This window comes from Tamandua tetradactyla, chromosome 1 (genome assembly GCF_023851605.1).
Source record: "Tamandua tetradactyla isolate mTamTet1 chromosome 1, mTamTet1.pri, whole genome shotgun sequence".
Taxonomy (NCBI): Eukaryota; Metazoa; Chordata; class Mammalia; order Pilosa; family Myrmecophagidae; genus Tamandua; species Tamandua tetradactyla.
Window position 1 is genome coordinate 20,616,604 of NC_135327.1, and position 11,054 is coordinate 20,627,657.

The 11,054-nt window shown below is 56.1% G+C and overlaps 1 protein-coding gene across 8 annotated transcripts in view; it reads left to right on the forward strand.

Annotated features, from left to right (window-relative positions):
* NOL4L (nucleolar protein 4 like) overlaps positions 1-11,054 on the forward strand; it is a 122,321-nt gene that overhangs the window by 106,512 nt on the left and 4,755 nt on the right. For 7 of the 8 annotated variants that reach the window (XM_077111595.1, XM_077111602.1, XM_077111631.1 and 4 more), the window contains 5 exons: positions 3,445-3,722; positions 5,763-5,948; positions 6,037-6,228; positions 6,469-6,591; positions 6,994-7,195. In XM_077111595.1, coding sequence (XP_076967710.1) covers positions 3,445-3,722; positions 5,763-5,948; positions 6,037-6,228; positions 6,469-6,591; positions 6,994-7,195 — 981 coding nt within the window. Of the gene's footprint in view, positions 1-3,444; positions 3,723-5,762; positions 5,949-6,036; positions 6,229-6,468; positions 6,592-6,993; positions 7,196-8,012; positions 11,047-11,054 lie in introns of those variants that run through there. The other variant, XM_077111611.1, reaches the window with a different exon arrangement.

Below are 11,054 nucleotides of genomic sequence, written 5' to 3' on the forward strand. Positions count from 1 at the left end.
GGCAGGGAGCCTCCTGGGCCCTCCAGTACAGCCCTGCCAAACTTAGGTCTGCAGGGCTGGGGCAGCTTACATGGAGCTGTAAATACAGTAAATAGTATTATGAAAAGATAATAAATGCTCAGGAAAAAATAGGTAAAGCATTCAGAGTGTCAGGGAACGGGGGACTGGTCAGGGTAGGTCTTTCTGAGAAGGTGACATTTATACCAAGCCCTGGATGTGAGGGAAGAAGCCAAGGAGATAGCTGGAGAAAGAGTATAAGGGGAAGAGAGAGCAGCAAGTGCAGAGGCCCAGAGCACAGGTGGAGTGGAGCAGGAAGGGGTGAGCATTAGGAGGTCTCTGGAGAGGTGGCTTGGCTTCCACTTGGGGGTTTAACCTTGTCCCTGTGGCTTCAGCCGGGATCACAGACCCTGTCTGGAGCCCACAGACAGATATAGCCAACTCTGCCCCTGAGCTGCACTTCTGCACCATGTGGGGTCCTCAGGAGGCTTCGGGCCTCTCCTTAGGGCCTTCTCAGCTTTGTTCTTTGGGGCTTCTTTCACAGCCCTCCTTTCCAAGCCTTCCTGAGCTTCTTCCCCAGAGTGCCAGCTGAGGTCTGCAGACTTGGGGTGCAGGAGCTGGTGAGCTTGCCGCTCCCCTGAGGGTGTGCCATGGATGAAGGCCCAGAAGGAGCCCAGGTCTCCCCTGGAACCCCGAGGGCAGGGGCCATGCCTGCCCTTTCAGCACCAACACCCAGCACAAGGCCAAGCCCACAGCAGGTGTCCAGGAAAGGGTGGGCACAGTGTCTCCCAGGCTTTTTGTTGTCTTCTCCTCCCCTCGCTGTGTCCATCTCAGATTTGGCACTGTGTTGGGCGCTGAGGGCCCCCAGAAGCCCATGTTCCAGTCCAAGACGTGTGTGTCGGATGCAGGTGTGCGGCTTAAAATGAGAAAGCAGCGGGTGTCAGGAGCTGGCGTGTGTGTTTTTGTGCTTACTCTCTATATACTGTTCACCCTTTTCAGCTTATAAACCCTATTTTACTGACATGAGACCCATTTTTAAAAGAAACTGTGGCTCAGGAGGTTAAATGACCTCTTCAGAGCTCCACAGCCAGTGTGTAGCTTGCTTCAAAGTCCCTCTACCTTCTGCCCAGAACCATGGCCTCCCCATTGCCAAATGTGGACCCTCTGTGTGGGCAGCTGCGTGGCCTAACCGTGGGAACCATGCACAAGCACAGGATTTTGAGGCAGGCAAACTTGGGGTGTGAGCATGGCCACCTCCCCTGCAAGTTGGCTAAGAGTGGGTGCCGAGTGTAACTCAGGGGAGCTGGAGAAATAAGCAGCCAGCAAAGGCATCTGTCCTTGCCCTCCAGCTCCTCAGCCCCAGCAGAAGCCCCAGAACCTCAGCAACAGGCCCTGCTCTGCTGGGGGAGGGGAGAGTGCTGGGCCGCTTCTAGGACTGGCCCTGGGTCATGTGAGGGAGACAAGATGGGTGCCAGGCTGGGGTTGGGACTGGGAGAATCTCCTTCCTAGGGAGAGCAGAGGAAAGAGGCAGTGTGGAACCAGGCCTTGAAGGTTTTTGAGGAATTCACTGAGGTGGCAGTAACATGTTAGGCAAACAGCCCAGCCCGGACAGCGGCCTGGGGATATGAGGTCCAGCAGCCGTCAGTCCAGTGAGCCCTGGGGTCGGGGGGCCGCAGAAGATGCGGGGCCCGGGCACACAGGGCAGGAGCCTGGACTCCTCACCAATGGGCAGAGGGGAAAGGGAAAGTTGTGAACACAGAGGATGGAAGGCCTGTGCTTGTGAAAGGGTGGGGCAGGGGTGGGGGTGTCACCGAGGGAGCCTGGATGCTGAAGAGGGAGAGCAACTCCTGGAGGTTGGATGGGGTGAGGGGAGGGAACAAGTATGGTTTGGCAGGTAGGGGGGCAGTTGGTGCCCGGCCTGTTATCCAGGTGGTTCGGTGATTCCTCTGTCCTACCGGTAGGATGACACCACTTTGTTTCCCAGCCTGGGACAGGACCAGCACACAGCAAATGCTACTGCATAATCTATTTATTCTATTCACATCTAGACTGGGTACTGGAGATACTGTCAAAAGAACACCAGATCCTTCTGTGAGCGAGGAGAGGAGGGGGAGGGGGGGACGGTGAGGTCAGGGAGGTAAGCAGGATGGCTGGTCTGGGGATGCTGGAATGTAGGCTGAGGGGAGGGGGCAGGGGCAGAGGTCACGGTGGAGGCAGGCTGCCCGGAGGAGGCGCAACTTGGCCCTGGGGACCTAGGCCAGGCGAGGGGGAGGGGTACCCCTGTGCCATAGCCTTTCCCATCCCCCTCTGCCCAGGGCCTCGGCTGCCTGGCTTGGGTTGCTTGATGGGCAGCCTGGCCCCACCCCTGGGCAGCAGCAAGGCCAGCGGTTGGTTGGGGTGCTAGAACCGCTCGGTTGCCATGGGGACATTCTTGCTCACCTGGCAGCAGGGACTAAACATCATAACCTGCTGGGTAGGTAGGGGTGGAGGCCCATGCCACCCTGGTCTGGGGAAAGGGGCCATGGGGTGCAGGCAGGCTGCACTCTGGCCTCCCCTCCCCCACCCACAGTTGGGTTCAGTGCAGAGCAGCCGTGGCACCTGGGTGCGGCCTGGACTCACCTGGGGACTCACCTGACAGTTAGCTCAGGCGCCCGGCCACAGCTTCCGCCTCTGCTGATCAAGCAGGAGTGTACACCCCAGAGGTTGGGACAAAGTTGCTGAGAGGGACCTGGCATGTATCTGAAAATGTTTGTGCCTCAGGTTCCCTGGGCAATGCTGCAGTCTCCACACCAGGGGGCGCCCTCTACAGCACTCTCTCAAGAAAACGGGGAGGGTCCACTGATAGGTGCTGGGGATGCAGAACCACAGCCCTGGCATCGGTGTCCAAGGCCACATGGCCATGGAAGGAGCAGATCTGAGGGTGTTGTGTGTTTAGATGGCTAGGAATCACAATGTAGCCCTCTTTCCTTCAGCAGGCAAAAGAGAAGTTTGCAGAGGAGAGACTTGTGGGAGGGTAGGAAAGGGAAAGGCAGCGCTGAGCAGAGGAAGAGGAGGGCGCAATTCTAGGAGCTGGAGGAACAAGGAGGGCCCGTGTAGCCTTGTGGGTGCCCTGGGATCTCTAGCAGGCAGTGGGCTAGCCAGGCCTTAGACTGTGGCCCCTCATTCTCAGAACTCCAAAGCTGGTCCCCTTCGGGCTGGACGTGGCAATTATGAGTTTGGAGTACACCCCTCACTGAGGTTGTGCCACCTCTGGACCACTCTACTGTTCTGGCAAAGGAGTTCTGCACCATCCCAGCTTAGGCTGAGAGGCCAGGGGCAAGGTTCTCAGAGCCCCCAGTGTGGGGGCAGCAGGGCTACCTTCTGCCCCAGGGATGCCCACAAGGAGAACACAGGGTGGGTACTCTGCAGGGGGCTAGGTGAGGCCTCATGCCCCGACCTCTCTTGTAGATGACTCCTCTTCCGAAAGCGGCAGTGGCCATGGCTCCTCCACCCTGAACCCATCCACATCGAGCAGCACGCAGGGTGACCCCGCCTTCCCCGAAATGAATGGCAACGGCACCGTGGCCCCGATGGACTTCACTGCCACCGCTGAGGACCAGCCCATCAACCTGTGTGACAAGCTCCCACCGGGCACAACGCTTGGCACCCCCTCCTATCCCTCTGACGGCTGCAGCACCGACGGGCTGCGGAGTCGTGTCAAGTACGGGGTAAAGAGCACCCCTGAGGTGCGTGGACTGCTGGCATTATGCCCCCTGAGCTTTGAGCCTCTTAATGCGGGGTGGTTTTGAGGCTGATGTGAAATTGTACATGCCCAGGGCTTAGCTGAAGTTGATCTACCTGTGACATGGGGTTGTTGGTCATTGCCTTGGTGGGAGTGATGACCAGTGTGTGGCACGGCCTCTCATGACTGTTCCCTGGTCCAGGGATAGAATCCACTATGAATCACAGCAGTAAGTGGCCATACTCAGCACAGAGGTACAAGACCTCACATTTCCTAGCTATTCTGCATGCTAGTTCCCATTTTATAGATGATACAGGAAAGGGGCAAGGCTTTTCTAAGCTTCAGGGATAAGGGGGAGGGGACAGAACAGATCCCCTCCCCTCCCTGCCCGTGCCCACACCTGCATCCTGGGACATTCCTCCCACTTCTGCAAGTCTGCCTCCAGGCTGTCGAGATTACCTGCGGTGCAGTGCTGGGTTAGAGGCATGTGAACGCTCCTGGAATCTTCTGCCAGGGCTGGATGGCCAGAGGTACCTTGTCATGCGCTACACATACTGCTGGACAGACTCTCTCCCCCTTCTCAGGCCTGATATCTCTCCTGCAGAGAGGATGGGGGTGGGTATCAGTGCTTGCCTCTTGGAAGCCTGGCTGGAAGCACGTACTGGCAGAACTGCCTTCCTCCGTTTGGACTTAGTCCAAGGGGCAGTATAGATAGCTGTGTCCTCAGTGAGCGAAGAACCACAGGGGGCCTTTGCTCTATGGGGGTCCTCCTGCTGGAGGACACTGAGCTTCCCTGTCCCCTTTAAGGTCTGCATATGGAGTAAGAGAAGGGAAGTAGGCCAGGGGCCCTAAGAAGGCCAGTAGAGCTGTAAGGGTGACCCCTGGGGGTAAGGTCCCAGGAAGAGGATAAAGGGAAGATACAACAGGAGGCTCGGTGGCGGCAGCAGCCACTGTAGGAACCAGCTCACCGCTGGCAGTCAGTCTTCATTGACTGTTGTCCAGTGAGTGTTGTAAGTCCCTCTGGGACCCCCAAACCATGCTGACACATCCCAGGGTCTGCCTGTACCATTGTTGATGTCTGGCCCTGACTTACCTGCTAGATGCTACGTTCTTGAGGGAAGGGAGTATTCCCCAGGACCCTGATAATCAGTGTCCAAATGAATAGGGACAGGATATGCCAAAGGAATGACAGTGGTCCTCAGAGAGCTGCCCCAGAGCAGCGTGTATCCTGAGGTACCAGCGTGTATCCTGAGCAGGTGGTGTGGGTATAGCACTGGGAAGGAAGAAAAAGGTGGAGAAAGCAAAGAGGAAAGTGGAGAAATACATTCAAGAACAGATGGAGACAGGAGTTTGAGCAGGGGTGCTCCAGGGAGGAGCTCTTGAGGCAGGAGTAGAGGAGTTAGTCCTACTCTGTTGTAGGACAGGAGTAGCCTGTGCCTGGTCCCCTTTTCCCTTTCTACACATGTGCTCTGCATTGGGGCTCACAGTATCTTTCTGGGAGGAGAGTGGTCCGGCAGGAGACCCCCAGCCCAAGAGCCTCTGGAACATACTTTGCATAATAGGCCTGCTGCTCCAGCTGTCTGTTCCTCCTCCTGACCATACGTACACCTAGTGCTTTGCTGACAGCTCAGTTGTCAGCTCAGGGTTGGAGCCCTGTCGGGATCAGGGAGGAACCCCACGAAGCCAAAACATATCTTGGCACAGCAAGAACAGTCTGGCTGGTAGTGGGACCTTTTGTGTCTTCCTTCCCCTTGCCCTGTGTGGCAGATCCTGGTATGGGCTCTATGCTGAGTGGAACACTAACCCCACTCAGCTTTCCTAGGGTACGGGCTTCAGTGTGTACTGTTGCTTACAGCCCTCCCAACAGGAGCCAGGGCAGAAGGTGGCTTTTCTGTCCCCATTTTACAGGTGAAGGAAGTAGGGACCTCACAGCTGTGGTTCACTGTGGCCACTCCAGTCCCCAACCGCACTACCAGCAGGAGGCCAAGGTAGGGCCGTGGGCACTGCCTGGCCTGACGAGCCCCTCCCTCTGGCCCTTCTCCAGTCCCCTCCCTACAGCTCTGGGAGCTACGACTCCATCAAGACGGAGGTCAGTGGCTGCCCTGAGGACCTGACAGTGGGCCGGGCTCCCACTGCAGATGACGACGACGACGACCACGATGACCACGAAGACAACGACAAGATGAATGACTCTGAGGGCATGGACCCTGAGCGCCTCAAGGCCTTCAACGTGAGCGCCGGCAAGGGCAGGCGGGGTGTGCGGGGCAGGCGGGGCCGCAGCCGGGGCCACCCATTCCCACGGCCCATGTCTCCCACAGATGTTTGTGCGCCTCTTTGTGGATGAGAACCTGGACCGCATGGTACCCATCTCCAAGCAGCCCAAGGAGAAGATACAGGCCATCATCGAGTCCTGCAGCCGGCAGTTCCCCGAGTTCCAGGAGCGCGCCCGCAAGCGCATCCGCACGTACCTCAAGTCCTGCCGCCGCATGAAGAAGAACGGCATGGAGATGGTGAGCCTGCCGCCCGCCCCCAGGGTTCTGGGCATCCTGTGGCTAGATCCTTCACCCCAGGCCGCGCAGTGGTTCGGGAAGCAGGCATGAGGGCCCCTGTTTCATGGAGGAGGGAGCTGAAGCAGAAAGATCACACGGCTGTACCCTACTTCAACTGCCCGTCCCCAGGCCAGGACCTCCAAGGGTGTGGAAGGCCCCTGAGAGTCCCAAACACTGGCTCTGTCACTGTTCTTCCCTCAGACGAGACCCACTCCTCCCCACCTGACCTCGGCCATGGCAGAAAACATCCTGGCAGCTGCCTGTGAAAGTGAGACGAGAAAAGCAGCCAAAAGGATGCGCCTGGAGATCTACCAGTCCTCTCAGGTACTGCTAGTGGGCAAGCTACCAGGGTGAACGAGTGGGAGGAGGCCACTCAGCCATTCCCAGCACCCTCACAAGGCGGAGCAAAGCAAGGAGAGGGTCAGGGAATTGAGGAGTCAGGTCAGAAAGAGCCCCGGAGCCCTGTAGCAATGGGTTCTGGACTTCATCCCTAAGACCAGAAGGTCCTAAATGGGTTTTCAGTTGGGTGCTGACAGATGGAATCTACTCCCAGAGGGACAGGCAGAGTGGGTGTGACCCTGGGGCAAGGCGACTAGACTGAGGATACAAACAGAACTCCACAGGCAAGGGCATGGCATTGGGTCCCAGGAACCCTGAGACTGCAGCCTTCCTCTACCCCATGTCCCAGGCCTTTGGTTCCTCAGCATCCCCCTCTGTTCTCCATAGGACGAGCCCATAGCCCTAGACAAGCAACACTCCCGGGACTCCACAGCCATCACCCACTCCACCTATTCACTGCCAGCCTCCTCCTACTCCCAGGACCCCGTGTATGTCAATGGCGGCCTCAATTACAGCTACCGAGGTTACGGGACCTTGAGCAGCAACCTGCAGCCCCCTGCTTCCCTCCAAACAGGAAATCACAGTAATGGTGAGTAAGGGGCGGGACCCAGGCTTCTGGCTCCCTGAGGCAGCTCCCAGTTTGGTCCGCACTGCAGCCCCTGGAAACGGGTGGGCAGGTGGGAAGTTGCCCATTTTATGGACGAGGAAATCAGTAGCCAATAGGGGAAAGTGAGTCCTTCTTGGCCTTAGATATTAGATATGGAAGGCCAAAACCTGCAACTCCACCAGTCCCCCATCCTCCCTTGCTCCAGCCCATGGTTCTCTGCACTACCTTCCCTGGAGGGCCTCCTTGCCTGTGGCTATGCACAGTGAGCCCAGCCAAAGCCTGCTCTTTCCCTGAGTGGAGTCCATGCCTCACCCTTGCAGAGGCAGCCTCCCCATCCCCTTGCCCCCTGGCTTCAAGCCTGAGGCCAACCCTGCCCCAGTGCTCACCACGTTTCCCAGAACCAGACAGTATGCTCAGGGGAGACTCCTGCCTGGGCTTAACTTCTCATCCCTTCCTAATTCCTCTTAACCTAAAATAAGAGGCTGCCTGGCCCTAATCCCTAAAGCTGAAGCCAGAATGGCAGTCCTGGGGCAGACTGCTTTCCTTTTAGAAGAAGATCAAGTAGCCCCACCCCCACCCCCGCCCCAGCAGCCCTGCTGAGTGGGGTCCCTGGACAAGGTCCCATGTTCTGGACCCAGCAGTCTGGGGCCCAGCAGAAGGTGGTGGTGATCAGACCTCCAGCTGGTGCCACCAGCAGGGCCCATCCCAGGGCTGCAGCTGTACAGGCTCTGGCGGCCTCTCAGGAGGTGCTGGGCCTGCCATGCTCCCCAGCCCATTCACAGCAGATCCTTCCTTTCAGGGAGGCAGTTGGCTCTGCCCGTGCACATCCTGGACCTCAGTCTCCCATCTGTAAGCACCCTGCTTGTTTAGAGGTGAATGGTGCAGTTGCCAAGGCAGAGATCTGTCATTTACCTCTTGCCTGGGGCAGTTCATATCCTGGGAACACTGGTACCTCATTGAAAGACCATTTATTAAATCTGTATTTGAGTCCAGTAACTGGAGAGGAAATGACATGCAGTTCTGTGATTGCTGGGCCCCCACCGTCTCCCCTTCCCCAGCTATGGCCTGGTCCATTTGGAGTTTTCAGTCAGGTTGGCACCTTTGTTGGGTAGCCATATTAATGGCTCAGAGCTCTTTGTTTTGGTAATTACATCGTCATCTGGAGATGCAAATTGGTTTAGATAGACTCAGGTTCTGCCTGTCTCACCTGGGATCCCAGCAGCTTGCGTCTGCTCTGGCTCCTTCAGCAGGGGTAGCACCAAGGCACTGGCAGCCTGAGCACTGGCTGCAACTAGAGCCTACTTGCCATGGGGATAGCTCCAGACCAGATTGGCTGCATGAAGCAGGGATGTTCTCCTTTCTGGCTGTTAGCTACAGCTGCAGGAGATAAAGAAGAAAACTGTCAGCACAAGGGAGAGTGGGACAAGACTTTCAGATGGAAAGAGGAAAGGACCCCAGGCACTACTCTCATCAACCGGTGGCAAGCTGCCCTGGGGGGTCTTCCTTTCTCTGCCATTCCCAGGCACTGTCCATAGCAAACCAGGAGGCCCCACACCCTCCCCTCACCATCCATGCAGATCCAGTCCCTCAGCATCCAGGATCTAGCAGAGGCGCTCAGGGCCCTTGCGTGGCCACCCAGCCATGGACAAACGCAGGAGCCAGGCACCTACTTGGCTGCTGTTTCCAACTATCCATAGCACCATTCCCTCCTCCTGCATTTGACTGTAACAGACTTTCCTGTTGCCTCACCTCTCAATTTCAAGGTTATTCCTCAGCAAGCCTCCTAAGACCTGCCTTCTTGATGTCCACATTTCTCTGGTTAGAGAGGAAATAACCCTATGTGACAAATTATCCCATTGCAGACTCCAAGTTCCTTCCCCATTTGGGAGCTATACTAACTTTTTTAGCAGCAATTGAGTTTCTATCATCTTTCCCAAGATCTTGGGCTAGATGTCTTCAGTGACAGAGCTTGCCCATCCCTCTTTTACAGTAGCATAAAAACTGCCACTATAGGTGCAGTTACGAGCCAGACCAACCATCAGAACCTGCAAGGTGGTGGGGACATGGCTGGTTGATCAAGAACCACCTCATTGCCCACCCCCCATAAGATGACCTGGGGAAGGGTCTCAGGGATCATGGCACAGGCTGACCTAGCCAGGCCAAGGAAGGCTTCCCTGAGTATGTTGCAGCCCCATACTTCCCACATCCTCTCTTTGATTATTTCTTGGTGAACAACTCAAAAAAATGCTTTTGAAACTCCAGGAGCTTCCATGTCTCCTAAGTCCCCATTGAGAAAGCCCCTTAAAGTTGTTGGGAAGCCCTTTCCTAGTGGTTAGTCCCCACAGGCTAAAAGAGGCCTTCAACATGGCAGCCCTGCCCCATGCTGTGTCAGAGCAGCATCTCAACCTCACAGCAGCCTTCACAGTTTGCAGACAAGGAATCTGAGGCTCAGAGAGGTCAAACTTCGCCCATGTGGAGGCAGAGAGCCATGATGTGCATCCAAACACACCACATTGCAGAGCCAGTGGCCCCACCCTGTAAATCTCCTTGGGAAAGGCTGAGGGGAGACAGCCTGGGGCTACCCCTCCTCCACCAACACCCACACTCACCACTAATATGTTCCAGAAGATTTCACTTCTCTCTCTGCTGCCACTGTCCAAGAGTAAAGGGGGAGGTGGTTTTTCCGGCCAGTGTCTGTAGTGCCTGCCCTGACCATTCCCATCCCCTCACACACAGTCTCTTCTGTCCCTGCAATATTAATTCTCCACCTTCTTTGGGCTACTATCTCCTAGCATGTAAGTGGTTGAAGGGTATCAAAGAACTGATCAAGATAAAGGGGCTTCCAGGTGCAGAGGCCCATCAGAAATGGTATAGCATATCCAGACCCTTCTCCCAGTGGGTATCCATAGTCCTTCTCTGGGGACCACCATGGTCTAGCCTGTACCCCTTCCTCACAGACAACCAGGGGAGCTGGCCACTTTTTGCTTCACTCACTGGGCAGAAGCCCCTTCCATGTCTGAGCACACACAAATGTTTTCTTTTCCAGGCTTTTTGTGGTTCCACTCTGGATCCTACCCAAGTTTTCCCCAGAATGCTCCTCCCTGGTATATTGGTCCCCCCGCCTACCTGAAGAGTTTCTTGAACACCATCTCCTCTTCCAGCCTCCACGTTTGGGGAGGAATAGCATACAGATTCCAGTTGCTCACCTGGACGTGTTGACAGCTTTGTCTGTGGTGCTCTTTTCCCCTATTCCTTTTTGATCCCACTGTTACTTCCCGTTCCCAAGCTGCTCTGCTCACCACATTGGGAAGAGTCAAGGCTGAGGTTATGCCAGGCTGGTAGGAAGTTCTTTACCCCGAAGCTGCCACTTCATTATCTGGAACCATAGCCCATGGCTTTGTGTTTGTTGGGGAGGTCCGTCTTGGGGGAGCACCTGATAGTCCTTAGAAAGCAACAAAAAGTGTTTGGTCAGTGTCATTGAGTGAGGGTAGGAGCCAGCTCTATCTGACGCCAAAGTCTGTGCCCTGGTTCTGGACAGAGCACTGGGCACACAATCACTGTGTGATCTCAGGCAAACCTCTTAGCCTCCCTAGCCTTGGTAGCACAGTCCACTTCCTTGCCAGATCACCCTGAGGATTGAGAGCCCCCATGTCATGTACTTCCAGATCCCAGGCTCCATTCTAGATGGTAGGGATACAGCCATCAGTGAGACAGGTGCAGTCTCAGACCAAGGGCAACCAAGAGCCTGACTGGTCACACAACAGGCACCAGAATGCAGAGGTTATGACACTTAAATATCCCACAAAGTGCCTAGTCCCTCCTCACTGACTTTTTCCCTCTC